General features: G+C 46.8%; 1 protein-coding gene across 1 annotated transcript; it reads right to left on the bottom strand.

The window, feature by feature from the left end:
- Positions 1–904: 904 nt before the first annotated feature.
- Positions 905–7,502, bottom strand: Mettl17 (methyltransferase like 17). The gene is made up of 14 exons (XM_036199897.1): positions 7,321–7,502; positions 7,039–7,192; positions 6,822–6,956; positions 5,291–5,372; positions 4,936–5,017; positions 4,575–4,648; positions 4,014–4,108; positions 3,632–3,702; positions 3,216–3,323; positions 2,950–3,018; positions 2,196–2,246; positions 1,668–1,760; positions 1,226–1,410; positions 905–1,149 (listed from the first exon to the last, which is right to left on the bottom strand). The coding sequence occupies exons 1-14, from the start codon at positions 7,396–7,398 to the stop codon at positions 1,044–1,046; spliced, it is 1,383 nt and encodes a 460-aa protein (XP_036055790.1). The 5' UTR covers positions 7,399–7,502; the 3' UTR covers positions 905–1,043.
- Positions 7,503–12,722: the final 5,220 nt, after the last annotated feature.

The raw sequence follows: 12,722 nt of genomic DNA, 5'->3' as shown, positions 1-12,722 counted from the left end.
GTGCGGTGATTAAAGGCTCGGGCCACTATACCCCAGCTGTCACCATTTTGACTGTGTTGTTCCTGTAATGAAGCCTGACCGATGAAAATGTCATTTGTTTTTTCCTGGTATGAAAGTTTAAACACTCCCCTTTCTCTAAAGATTAAAGAAACCCACAAACTTCAAACAAAAAGACTCAGGCAGAGCGTCTTCCTTTTGGTCAAGATAAGCTGTGCCATGTGCCTGTTGCTATTCCCGTAATTATCAACTGTTAAGCTCGTCATTTTTGTCACCCAGGACACTTTACAAGCTGGGTGTACAGAACCTCAGGTTGCTCAAGGTCCACCAGCTGTCCATCAATGCCAAGAGATCCAAGAACCCTGATTTTTATCCAAACCTGTGACGGTACCAACTTGCCACTTCTCCTTTGTAGCTCATAATTCCTCTGAGTGAGAGTACCCCTGCCTTCCTGGTGGGTGCCTCCTGACCGTTTCGGGGGTTTGTTAACATTTCCTGCTGTGAACTGGGGTTGTTCTAGAAAGGAAACCAACTAAATAAACAGAAGCATTCTGATGAGATCTAGATAAGGGTAGAGATGGAAGGTTTAGTTCTGAAGGGACCAACCTTGAGAGAGACAGGAGGCAAACTCCAGGGAGGGCTACCTTGGCAGAGAGACAGGGGTAAAGAAGTCAGCTAACTGCTAGTTCCCACTTACTAGGCCCACAGAAGCACAGGTTGAGACCTGGGGAGCCAGTTCTCACAGGGCCTGAGGTGTCCTTGCCCACCACACCAGCCATCTTTCAAGGAAGTGTCTCTGGTAGAAGCAGAGAGGTCTTACTGACTGACTGAGCGCTCAGCTTTCCCTTCATTATAGATAGGCCAGGACAACTACCCCCTGTATCTTTAAAAAATCATAAAATCCACCTCTGTTTGTAAAAAAAATTTATTATGAAAATTTCAAACAATTACAAGCACAGGGTACCAGCACTCTCTTCCTGGACACCAGGTAGCGTCGGCCTTGGCAGGTGTGATGGTAGGAGACACTTGCCACACACACATCCCTGTCAACTCTCGGTGGGCTCTTTAGCAGGGGACAGAGGAAATGAAGACGGAGCAGTCACAGGTAAGAGGTCTCCCCAGGAGCTGACTCGGGCACAGCGATACAAATCCCTAGGGCACGGGAAAGAGGTATTAACATGGGCTGTCGGTTCTTGTTACATTTCACAACTGGTCGTATCTCCTATACCTGCCATGCCGACGGGCTGTAACCACAGCATGCTGCATGTGCCCGTCTGGACAACAGAGGTGACAGTGTACATGGCGAGGCCGTTTAAGGACAGGCTGGGTGATACGGGGCCAGCGATTAGCCTCCTTTGGAGAACCCCTGGCCAGGATTACCATAGAGAACGTTTCCTCTTTCGGCTTCTTGTTCTGAAAGAAGAATATAAGGGCTGTCTAAAGGGAATGAACCTTTTAGCTCCCTTCCCCTTCCGTGCCCGAAGTCCTTTCTCACACTCTAGAAATCACACAGAGCTCCGGCTCTTCCCATACCTCTCTCTCTCTCTCTCTCTCTCTCTCTCTCTCTCTCTCTCTCTCTCTCACACACACACACACACACACACACACACACCTCTCTTTCATGGTCTCCCAGGCTATTTCTCCTTGTGCAGCACTCCGAGCATACATACCCAGCTGAAGGGGATCGGATGGTAGGCCTGGGAGAAGCTGCAGGCCAGTGACTTGGAGGCTGCCAGCTGAGGACAAGGAAGCTCATGGGGACACTGTGAACACACACAAGACCCGTCCATGGTGTGAGGGCTGGGAATGGGGAGAGAGGGGGCTCATCTGGCAAAGGTGCTTGCCACACAACCTAACGGCCTGAATCGGATCCCTTAAATTCCACAGAGAAGGAGAGGGTGGACTCCCGGAAGCTGTCTTCTGACCTCCACAAGCACACTGGAGCATGCACCCATGCACCCATGCACCCATATCATACACACAATGAAACGTAAAAGAAATGTAAAAGTATCTAGAAATAAAGACTTTAAAAGTACATGTAAAATAATACAGTGTCAATGGGGCCAGGAAGAAGGGCGCCCAGGAGCGAGGGGCCGGGAAAGCAGCGGCAATCACCTATAGAGGCAGTAAGGACAAAGGCGGGGAGAATGGGCTGCTCTTCTCGACAACAAGACAGAACAGGAGGAAGTGGTACTTACCGGGGCGAAGACAAAGCCAGGCTGAAGGTCCAAAGGGGACTTCTCTTTTTCCTGCAATCAAGGAAATACAGCTGAACCTGTGGGCGGTGCCTTCATAACCCAACCTCTGCACACGGAGAACCCAGGGCTCCTCACAATAATCCTAATATCGACAAGCCAAGTTCGTCAAGTTAAGCTGGCCACAGCTCTAACGTGCCAAACAATGACCTGTCTTCACGACAGCAGAAGGGCAAGGACTTGGCACTTGGTACTGTACTATGCCATCAGCAACTCAAAAAAATCCTCATTTGCACACAAATTTAAGAGTCTATATTGGCTCACACGGTTGCACTGAGACAAGGTTCTGGCATCAGCAACACCTCCCATCAGGAGTCAGCAAAGTAGTTTTTGAAAGGACCGAGGAGGAGGAGTTGGGGATTTAGCTCAGTGGTAGAGGGCTTGCCTAGCAAGCACAAGGCCCTGGGTTCGGTCCTCAGCTCTGGCAAAAAAAAAAAAAAAAAAGAAAGGACCGAGGAGTGAGCAACCCCTGTCTCTGAGGTACTTAACTGCAGTCTGTGGTGTGAACGTTGTCACAGACAGGAATATATGCACAGCTCCCAGGGCAACAGGTGCTGTGCTGGATTTGACCTAGAAATTCTCATTGGCCAACCACTTTGCTTATCATGAGTCACCATTACAAATGTGTGACAGTCACCAGCTCCCAAGGCAGTAACAGTAACTTAGGAGAGAAGGGTGGAGGACTGAGGAACCTCACCTGGAGGACCAGGTCCCTGGCATCCATGAGAAGACGGTGCCCAGCTTTTGTTCCGTTCTCCACCAGCACCTGTTTACAGACAGAGAAAACAAGCAGGCACTGTGAATCCCATGAATCAAAGGTCAGTAGCTCCGTCAGGGCATTGTGTAAAAAGAGATGGTCCCCCGAGGAAGTGCACAGAGACCTATAAAAGAGAAATACTATGTGATAACGAGAGGGCAAGGCGCAGACCCACAGAACTCGAGAGGAAAAGGATTTCAACTCACCAGAAAACGGCTCGTCTTACGCCACAAGTTCTGAACTACCTCAATGCGATCAGCCTTGCTTGGCAGTTCACTGAGGGCGAAGGCCGACACGACCACATCAAACTGGACCTGAGGACCCAGACAAGGGACGCAACAGACTTGACATCTCCCTATCCCAAAGCACAACAAATGCCTCGCCTTGAAATCCTCCTGACTGCAAGATATCACATTATGCAACCCAGCTTGGACCCGAATTAATGGTAATCCTCCTGCCTCAGCTCCTGAGTCCTGCGATTACAGGTGTGTGCCACGATGCCTAGTTTTAAATTTCCTCTATTGCTTCTTTATCTTCCAACACACCACGATGGATTTCAAGGCTGAAACCACAGCTGTCTATCTGCCACACTATGTCTGAGAAGAGCCTTCTTGCTACTTGCCTTGGGTGACACAGGTAGAAACTGTCTGAAAAAGACACCCGGGATACAGGGCTTCCCTGATTCTGAACCACCTATGGAAGAAAGATGAGGCAGCTAAGAGCAAACATGAACTTCACAGCCAGAAGCTTACAGTCAACTAAGAGACATGCCTCCGATGGTAACACCAGCCCAGAGGCGCAGGACTGTAAGGGAATATTAACAAGGTGGCCCACTAACCCCATCCAACCATTCCGAGTCCCACGAAGGCCTCTAACAGCGTTTCACTATAATAATGGAAGAAGCCCAGATTATCTTAATTTATAGCTTTCTCTTCTATGTCCCAATAACTCCTTTCCTAACTCCCTCAATTTTTGGGAATCCCTGGATTAGAGTTTTGTCTCACCTTTTAGTAGCTTTTCAGCCAAACCCAACATGGCAGCTGAACTGTCCACACACACATATTCACGGAGGCTCTGGCCCCAAGTACTGTGAGCAGCCCTGAGATGGCAAGATGAAAACCACCAATTTTTATAACACACAGACATTCCTCCAAGAGACCTACCTGCTTTCAATCCCACCCCGGGGGAATCAGGGCATTACATTCAAACAGATAAACTAACAGTGTTATTTTCTTAGTGCATTTACAACTTCTGAACTAAAAGGCAGATGATTAAAAAACTGACTTGTAGACAAAAAAATTTTGACTGGTATGTAAAATCTACTCCCCATACTAAATTGCTTTCTCTTTTAACCCAAGCACTGAGCCTTTTTCATGGGTTACTTCTTTGACTCCGACCCTAACACAGACATCTTCTTCTGCCTAGCCTAATCCGAGGGCAGCAACATTCTAGGCCCAGCTTTCTTGTTCTCTAACATCCCAGTTTCTTGATACTGAGGTGATATAGGAAATCTGACTCCCTAGAATTAGAAAAGACACGACTAAGGGGTTAAGAAAGTTATTTACCAGGCAACAGAACCAGTGCCACATCCAAAGTCCATCAATGTCTGTGGCTGGAACTCGGGAATTCGAGCCTGGATCTGGAGAAAGCACAACACCCCAGAGAAAGCTAAGTCAGTATGGAGAGCCTTAGTGGCGTTCAGGGGACCGTGACGGGGTTGCGATATGAATGCACTGTAGAAATACTTTGAGACAGGAAATACCTCAGTGATTCTAAACCTTTCTCAGGCCACAGAATTTTTCCCAAGGACAAATAGGATAAATTAATGTGTTCATAACATTCCAAGGACTCCTATCACAAAAGACTAATTTACAGATAATAAAACCAATGATAAAAAGGTCAGGTGGGAAGCTGAGAGACTTTCACCTCATGGAAGGCCCTGAAAACTGCCGCAAAGCCACTGTCCAATCTGGCCGCCATATATATCAGACTCAGCTCCTCATTATAGCTGAAAAAAATAAATAAAAAAAAAATATATATATCAGACTCAGTTCCTCATTATAGCTGCAATATATCTATATATCCCCACTAGGAAATAAACCCAGCCCCACAGTGACCCCAGAAAGTTTAGGAAATGAAAAATTTGCAAAGCACTCTTCTGGGTTTCACTTTCCAATACAGAGCAGTGTCCAGGGTGCGCTCTCAAACACAAGGTGACTGATTCTCTCAGTGGGCCTCAGAGTCAATGCTTCTTCTCTGTACCCTTTCCACCAGTCCTCACCTGAGCTTCTGCCAATGGTAGGTAGTCCTGCGCAGCGCCTGCAAGACTGCCCCTCGAAGTTGTTCCTCTGTCTGAGTGGAGTCTAGGGTGAGAGGGCTGCAGGTGAGGACCAGCGAGAACTGGTCAGATCCAGTGTAGTACACTGCCTACCCAATCCTCCTCCACTCCCACCTGAGAAAATGCTCAAAAGCTCAGAGAGGCCAAACCCAGAGAAAACCTCGGGAGAGAGTAAACCACCACCGTAGCCAGAGTGTATCAGACAGTATCCTGCCTCTAATAAGTACTTTAGTCAACTTAACCTATCCAAGTTTTGCTTCATAGCAAACAGAAGTCTGATAAAAATTTAAAAAGTTTTACATTTATGCATTGTGTGTGATTATGTCTGAGTCAACTCTTACCTTCAACCATTTGGTAGAAGGTCATCAGATTTGGTGGCAAGGACTCTTACACTGAGCCATCTCTCCTGCCCATGTGATAAAAATTTAAAAGCTAGAATAAGGGTATTTCTTATGGACATTTTCACTACCCTGACACTTAGGAGTGAGACACTCTCAATATTCCCAAAGAAAGGGGCTTGAAAGTCTAAGTCTCACCACTGTGTTGAGCTCAGTACCCCTTAGTAAAATTCTACAAACACCCACTGCGGTGGTTTGACTGAGTGTGTCCCCCCCCCCCAACCCCCAATTCATTGATTTGAATGCTTGGTCACCAGGGAATGGCACTATTTGAAAGTATCAGGAGGTGTGGCCTTTTTGGAGGAAATGTATCATTGGACGTAGGCTTTGAGGAAGTGTATCATTGGATGTAGGCTTTGAGGAAGTGTATCATTGGATGTAGGCTTTGAGGTTTCAAAAGACCACACCAAGGCCAAAGTCTCTCTCTTCCTGTTGGCTGCAAATCTGAATGTTGAACTCTTGGCTACTTCTCCAGCACCGTGTCTGAATGCATGCTGTCAAGCTCCTCACCATGCTGACAAGAGACAAAATCTCTGAAACTGTAAGCCAGCCCCAGTTAAAATGCTTTCTTGGATAAGAGTTGCCCCGGTCATGGCATCTCTTCACAGCAACAGAATACTAAGACAGCTACTCTGAACCAGGTATTGTGGGAAATGCAGAGGATACAAGAAGAATAAGGTGCAAATTTGCAATATGAAGTTCCCAATCTTGAAAATAATCTGAAATGTAATCATTTTCTACTCCTGAAGTGAGTTTCAGTACTTACTAGCCAGCCACCCATACGGCCTTTATTTTACCTGAATATACAGTAGTCATAATCTTCCGGACTTGAAGAGGTAGAGAAAAAACAAAAAATCAAGAAAACAAAAAATCCAAAGATCGAAATTTCTGACTTTTACCCACTCTCCAAGGGCAACCTCTGGCCCAGTCTACCTTCTCTTCTGGTAGGCATCGGATAACTGCTGTTACTACAACATCAAATAAGAAACAACAGCATTGATCTGATTTAAATCATTCCTTGCTCCTAACTTCTCACTGACATTTCAATCTGGTTTACTTTTAGTCTTACATCCTACCTTGGGTTTCCAGGAATTTTTTCTCAAGATCCGCAGCGCGTCTTTGCAACTCCTCGGGCTCTACGGGCAAATGTCGGCTCCAGAGATAGTTACTGAGCGCCTGCACCTGCTTCTCTATACCGCGGACGGGTCTCTCTGCGGCCACAGATGGAAAGACCCATCACTACGTGCTGGCCTCGTTTTGTCTCTTCGGTTCCCACTTCCCGCAGTTCCTCACCAAGCAGCAGTAACTGCGCGGCGTTAGCCAGCGCTTGCGGCAGCCGCACGTGCGGAAGACGCAGGATGCCGGGATGCTTACGATGGGGCGTCTTCCCCAGAAAATCGGAATTGTTGTCTACCTGGGACACACCGGGCACAAGGGCAGCGAATGCCTGCAGACCGCGAAAGAAACAGAAAGGGCGCAGGTGCTTGCTGCGGGAGGCATCGCCGAGGTCGCTCCTCCTCCGACGGATGTCTCTGGAAACCCAGCTCTCTGCTAGCAGAGGAAGGATGCACTTACTCGGGACTGGGGTCCTCGAAGGCTGCGGCACGATCTGCAGCACGTCAGTAGAAACTTCACCTCCTTGGCGGTAGCCATGGCTGCAGGACACACCGGAAACGGAAGTCCACGTGCTTGTGACCCTCAGCCCAAGTAGCTAAAAGCATCTTCCGTGGAACTTCGACCCGGACGGTATCAGCTAATGAGAAGAGGGAGTATTTGCTAGCAGCCAATAAGCGATTTCTATGAACATCTCTTTGCGACGGAAGCCGTACGTGGGAGGGGCTTAGTCACCAGAAGGGGCGTGGTCTTAAATTTGCGCCAGCCTGGGGGCGGGGACGAGCGGGGCAGGGGCGTGTTGTGGGCGGGGACCAGCGAGGGAGGGGCGCGTTGTGGGCGGGGACGAGTGGGCAGGGCCGGGGCGGGGCTGAGAGTTGGGTGGGCAGGTGAAGACAACGTGTTGACTTCCTTTGTCTTCGTTGGTGCTGGAGAATTCTGAGCCTTGGCTCGTTTCCCTGTGAAGGCGGGGGAATACCGTAACAAAAATCAGATTTAGGTGACCGGAAGCTAATAATTATTATAGTTAGCAATTTAATCAATATAAAGCCTAATTGATTTACTTTTTCTTCCATTTGTTAGTTGTCTTTCCGAGTACGCTCCAGGTTTTCTGTTAAGAACTTACACCGAATTCCCACAAACCCTCTGTTACTAACCTAATTTTTCGCGTGGTTAAACGTGCACACGATCATGAACTTATTAGGTGAATTAGACGCTGGGGAATTGAAAGTCCGACTTACACCGTTAAACAATGCATATACTGGGTCTTTGGAATGCAAATGAAGAATTTTATGCTAGACGTTTCAAAGTGTTAAGGAGTGGCATTAAAAAGGCCTCGCGGCGCTGTGAACTCCTGCTTCCTGGTAGGATTCCTGGCACCCAGCAACACTTGACACTGCTGTGGTTTCGGACTTAACCTCTTGGGGGTAGGAGAGTACCCTGCATAGTCATCAATCCAGATAGAATAATCACAGGACCACGTATGAGCAACTGTATTAGCTGGATCCTTAGATGTCTGGTTTGTATTTGAATCGTAGAGGTTTTATTTTATCAGCTGTGGAAATGTGCTATCTACTGCAATCCTTTTCGAGTTTTTCCTTTTCTTTCTTTTTTGTATTTGTGTGTTTGTTTTTTTTTTTCAGAGAGGGTCTCTCCATAGCCCTGGCTGTCCTGGAACTCACTATCTAGACCAACCTGGCTTAGACCTCACAGAGATCTGCCAGGCTCTGCCTCCCAAGTGCTGGGTTTAAAGGCTGTGCCACTATGCCTATGCCCAGCCTTCACTTTGCATTTCTTGAACTTTAGGTTGATGTTAAATTACTGGCTTGTGCTGAAACAATAACTATCATTGCCCCGTACAGGTCTGTCATGATAGAAGATTGACTGGGTTGTGTTGTTGTTGTTGCAGGTATCAGAAGGTAGGATAGAACCCCCGGGGCCTGGCATTTGACAGTGAGATTCTAGAGCAGACAGTTGATGCCTTCACAGGGTTGTTGTAATGACTAAATATGAAAATGTCTGGGTCAAAGTAACCCATCAATACATTTATTGCTACTGTTTTTATATGCACCTTTTGGAATTCAGAGGGACATGACTATATATTTAAGTTGTGATTCTTCATCCATATCATCTTGAAAACAGACATATAAACAAAACCCCAACAGTTTTGGGGCCAGGAAAGACTGAACACTGGGGAGTGAGAAGAAATCAGAGAATTGGTGGTGTCTGTGAATGGCACTCCTCTTTCCCCTGTCCAACTGCTAATAGAGATGTGCTTTCCTCCCCCTGCCCCCCAGTGGCCTACTTGGCATGGTTCCTTCTCATTGGAAATGTAACATCTCAAGACTTGAACGTGGTAGTTTGGATGGGAATGACCCCATGGGCTCAAATATTTGAATTCTTTGTTTTTTTGAGACAGGGTTTCTCTGTATAACAGTTCTGTCCTGGAACTCACTCTGTAGACCAGGCTGGCCTCAAACTCACAGAGATCTTCCTGCCTCTGCCTCCTGAGTGCCAGGATCAAAGGCGTGTGTCCCCACCTTGTGCTATGTTTGAATTCTTTGATCTCAGTTGGTTAGGAGGTGTGGCCTTGTTGGAGGACACAGTGTTGCATCACGTGGGGTGGGCTTTGAGGTTTCAGAGAACTGGTGCCATTCCCAGCATGCTCTCTGCTTTTGCTTGCAGTTCCATCTGTGAGCTTCCAGCTGTTCCTGACGCCATGCCTTTATTTCAAAAGCGTGGATGCGAATCCTCTGGAGTTGTTAACCTCAAGTCAACACTTCCTTTTACACATTGCTCTGATCACGGTGGTTTACCACAGTAGCAGAACAGTGGCTAACACACTGACTTAGATCAAAATGTGTGTGCCTTTTTGTGGTTGCTTTTTGTTTGTTTGTTTGCCGGAGCTGAGGACAGAACCCAGGGCCTTGCGCTTGCTAGGCAAGCGCTCTACCACTGAGCTAAATTCCCAGCCCCTGTTGTTGCTTTCTGAGACAATCTTGCAGTGTGGCCCAAACTGACTTTCAACTCACAATCCTGCCTCTGTCTCTGGAGTTCTGGGAGTCTAGGTACATGCCACTGTGTTCTTCTGCTTTGCTTTTGATTGTTTTGAGACAGGGTCTGACTGTGTATCCCTGGCTGATCTGGAACTTGATATGTAGACCAGGCTAGCCTCTAACAGAGATCTGTATGCCTCTCAAGTACTGGAGTTAAAGGTATGAGCTCTCACACCTGGCATTATCACCATATTCTTAATTCAAATTTTTGTTTAACTTAACTAAATAAATCAAAACCCTGCAACAGCATCATCCTCATGGATCCAGAATGCCCGGAAGATATATAAAACAACGAACAGAAGCCTTTGGATATTGAACATGCGTAATTAGCACTGAAATGCTATAAAGGGTCACTTCTGTGCCCAGCAATGGGCTGGAGCAGTAGCTCGGCAGGAAAAAGTGTATACCAGTCTTCCAGAGGATCCTGGTTCAGTTTCCAGGCCTTGCTGTGTAATCAGGCTGATCTCAAACTCAAGGCAGTCCCCCTGTCTCTGTTTCTCAAGTGCTGAGATTATAGGTGTGTGTGCACCACCACCATCAGCTACTTCTCCTCCTCCTCTATCTCCTCCTCCTCCTCCTCCTGCTCCTCTTCCCCCATTCTTCCTCCTTCCCCTCCCCCCTCCCCTCCTCTATCTTCTGTTGCTATTTTCCTACCACCCCCCACTATTTTTCCTTCTCCCCTCCTCTTTCTTGTCTCTGTCCCTGCTCCTCCTCATTTGACAGGGTCTTTCTATGTAACCTAGGCTGGCCTCGACCTTGTGACCCTTCTGTCTTTGCCTCTGGAGTGCTAGAATTTACAGGTACATGCTATCTGTGTGCTGGGAAGCTATCATTTGAAAAGAGAAGCCATATCATATAAATAATATATTTTCCAATAAATGTACCTTCTGTTTTTATTTCAGAACATCAATCGCTTTTGATTTTTTTTCTGTAAAAATTTGACTTATATCTCTTATGTAAAGCTCATCTCAGACTTTTGCTGCTGTACCCCCATGTTACAAGATTGTGCTTAGCTTTGGGGGGGTCAGGGCATGAGAAAGTGGTTCCATTCTTCAGAGGTCTGGGTAACATGGAACTGTGATGAGAATGTATAAGCCAACTCAACTGTTTTCTTTTCCAAGTTGCTTTTGATATGGGGTTTATCACAGCAATGGAAAAACCTAACTAAGACACCAGTTCCCGAATCTCTGGGGGTGGTGTGCTGTGGGATTTCCATGTAATCTGCAGCCCAGCGATGGACTCGTCCCATGGTGACTGGGATGCTAAATCAGAGAATAGTTTCCTTCAAGAGAAGTCAGGCCACTCCATGTGCCTTCTCTTGTAAGTAGTAGAGGCCCCTCAGCCTGAGAAACTGCACACAGAACCGGCAGACACTTACAGCCTCAGACCTGGGGAGCTCGGTGAAGTCCACAGTTACAGTGTCTTCGTCTGCTTCTTTTTCGTTTTTTTGTGGCAGGGTCTCGTTACGTAGCCCTGGATTTCCTGTAACTCACAGAGGTCTGAATGCTTCTGCCTCCTGAACTCTGAGTGCTGGAATTAAAGGGGCTGGAATGACTGAGTGCTCTGATCGAGCAAATGGAGTCTGCTGTGCAGTCTGGCTACCTAGGTGCTATAGCAGAAAGAGGTCATGTACCGCCCATGTTAGTGAGTTGTTTTTTTTTCAACTTGCAGAAGAGAGAACTTCAGCAGAAAAAAAATGCCCCCTTCAGATTGCCAGGGATGGGGGGGATTTCTCTTTCTTTCTTTCTTTCTTTCTTTCTTTCTTTCTTTCTTTCTTTCTTTCTTTCTTTTTTTTAAAGGAAGAAAGGGTTTTATTTTGGTTTTCCAAGATAGGGTTCCACTGTGTATCTTTGGCTGTCCTGGAACTCACTCTGTAGACCAGGCTGGCCTTAAACTTCAGCCATCTGCCTGCCTCCATTTCCTGAGTGCTGGGATTAAAAAGTGCCATCACTGCCTTGGCTGGGGGGGGGGCATTATTTCTTGATTAATGACTGATGTGGAAGGGCCAGCCCACGGCGGTAGGTGCCACCCTTAAGCGGGTGGTCTATGGCCTTTGCTTCAGTTCCCACCTTCAGGTTCCTGCCTTGATTTCCTTCCATGATGGACTGTCATCTTTGAGGTCTTGGAATAAACCCTCTCTTCTCCAAATTGCTTTGGTTGTGGTCTTTATCATAGCAACAGAAAGCTCAGCTGAGACATTGCTCTTCTGCAGAATGTGATATGTTCTACCAAGGTTAGGGAAAGAGCCCTTCCTGTAACCATAGGTTTGAGCCTGGGATATTTTACTTAAGGGAAAGGACTGGTATTTATAGCCAGAAGTTAATTAGCACTCATATCAGATGGAACTGCTTGTAACTCCACGTCCAGGGCTCCAATGTCTCTCACCTCTCTGGGCATCTGTACTCATGTGCACATTGCCTCCTTCCACATAAAATAAATCTTTTTTTTTTTTTTTAAGCTGAGGATCGAACTCAGGGCCTTACGCTTGCTAGGCAAGCGCTCTACCACTGAGCTAAATCCCCAACAACATAAAATAAATCTTTAAAAAAAGGGCGAGATGGCTCAGAGGTTAAGAGCACCGACTGCTCTTCCAGAGGTCCTGAGTTCAATTCCCAGTACCCACATGATGGCTCACAACCATCTATAATGAGGTCTGGCGCCCTCTTCTGTATACATGATAGATAGATAAATAAATAAATAAAAGGAAAGGAAATTTGGCTTTAGCCTTAGCAAGGTGTTGGAAAATGACATCTGTGTTATTAATGATTACTGTTATTCTGCATAGAGAAACTATACAGAAATAAGCATCGG

The sequence above is a fragment of the Onychomys torridus genome, chromosome 9, assembly GCF_903995425.1.
Source record: "Onychomys torridus chromosome 9, mOncTor1.1, whole genome shotgun sequence".
In the NCBI taxonomy this organism is placed as follows: domain Eukaryota; kingdom Metazoa; phylum Chordata; class Mammalia; order Rodentia; family Cricetidae; genus Onychomys; species Onychomys torridus.
This window is presented reverse-complemented; position numbering and strand designations above follow the sequence as displayed.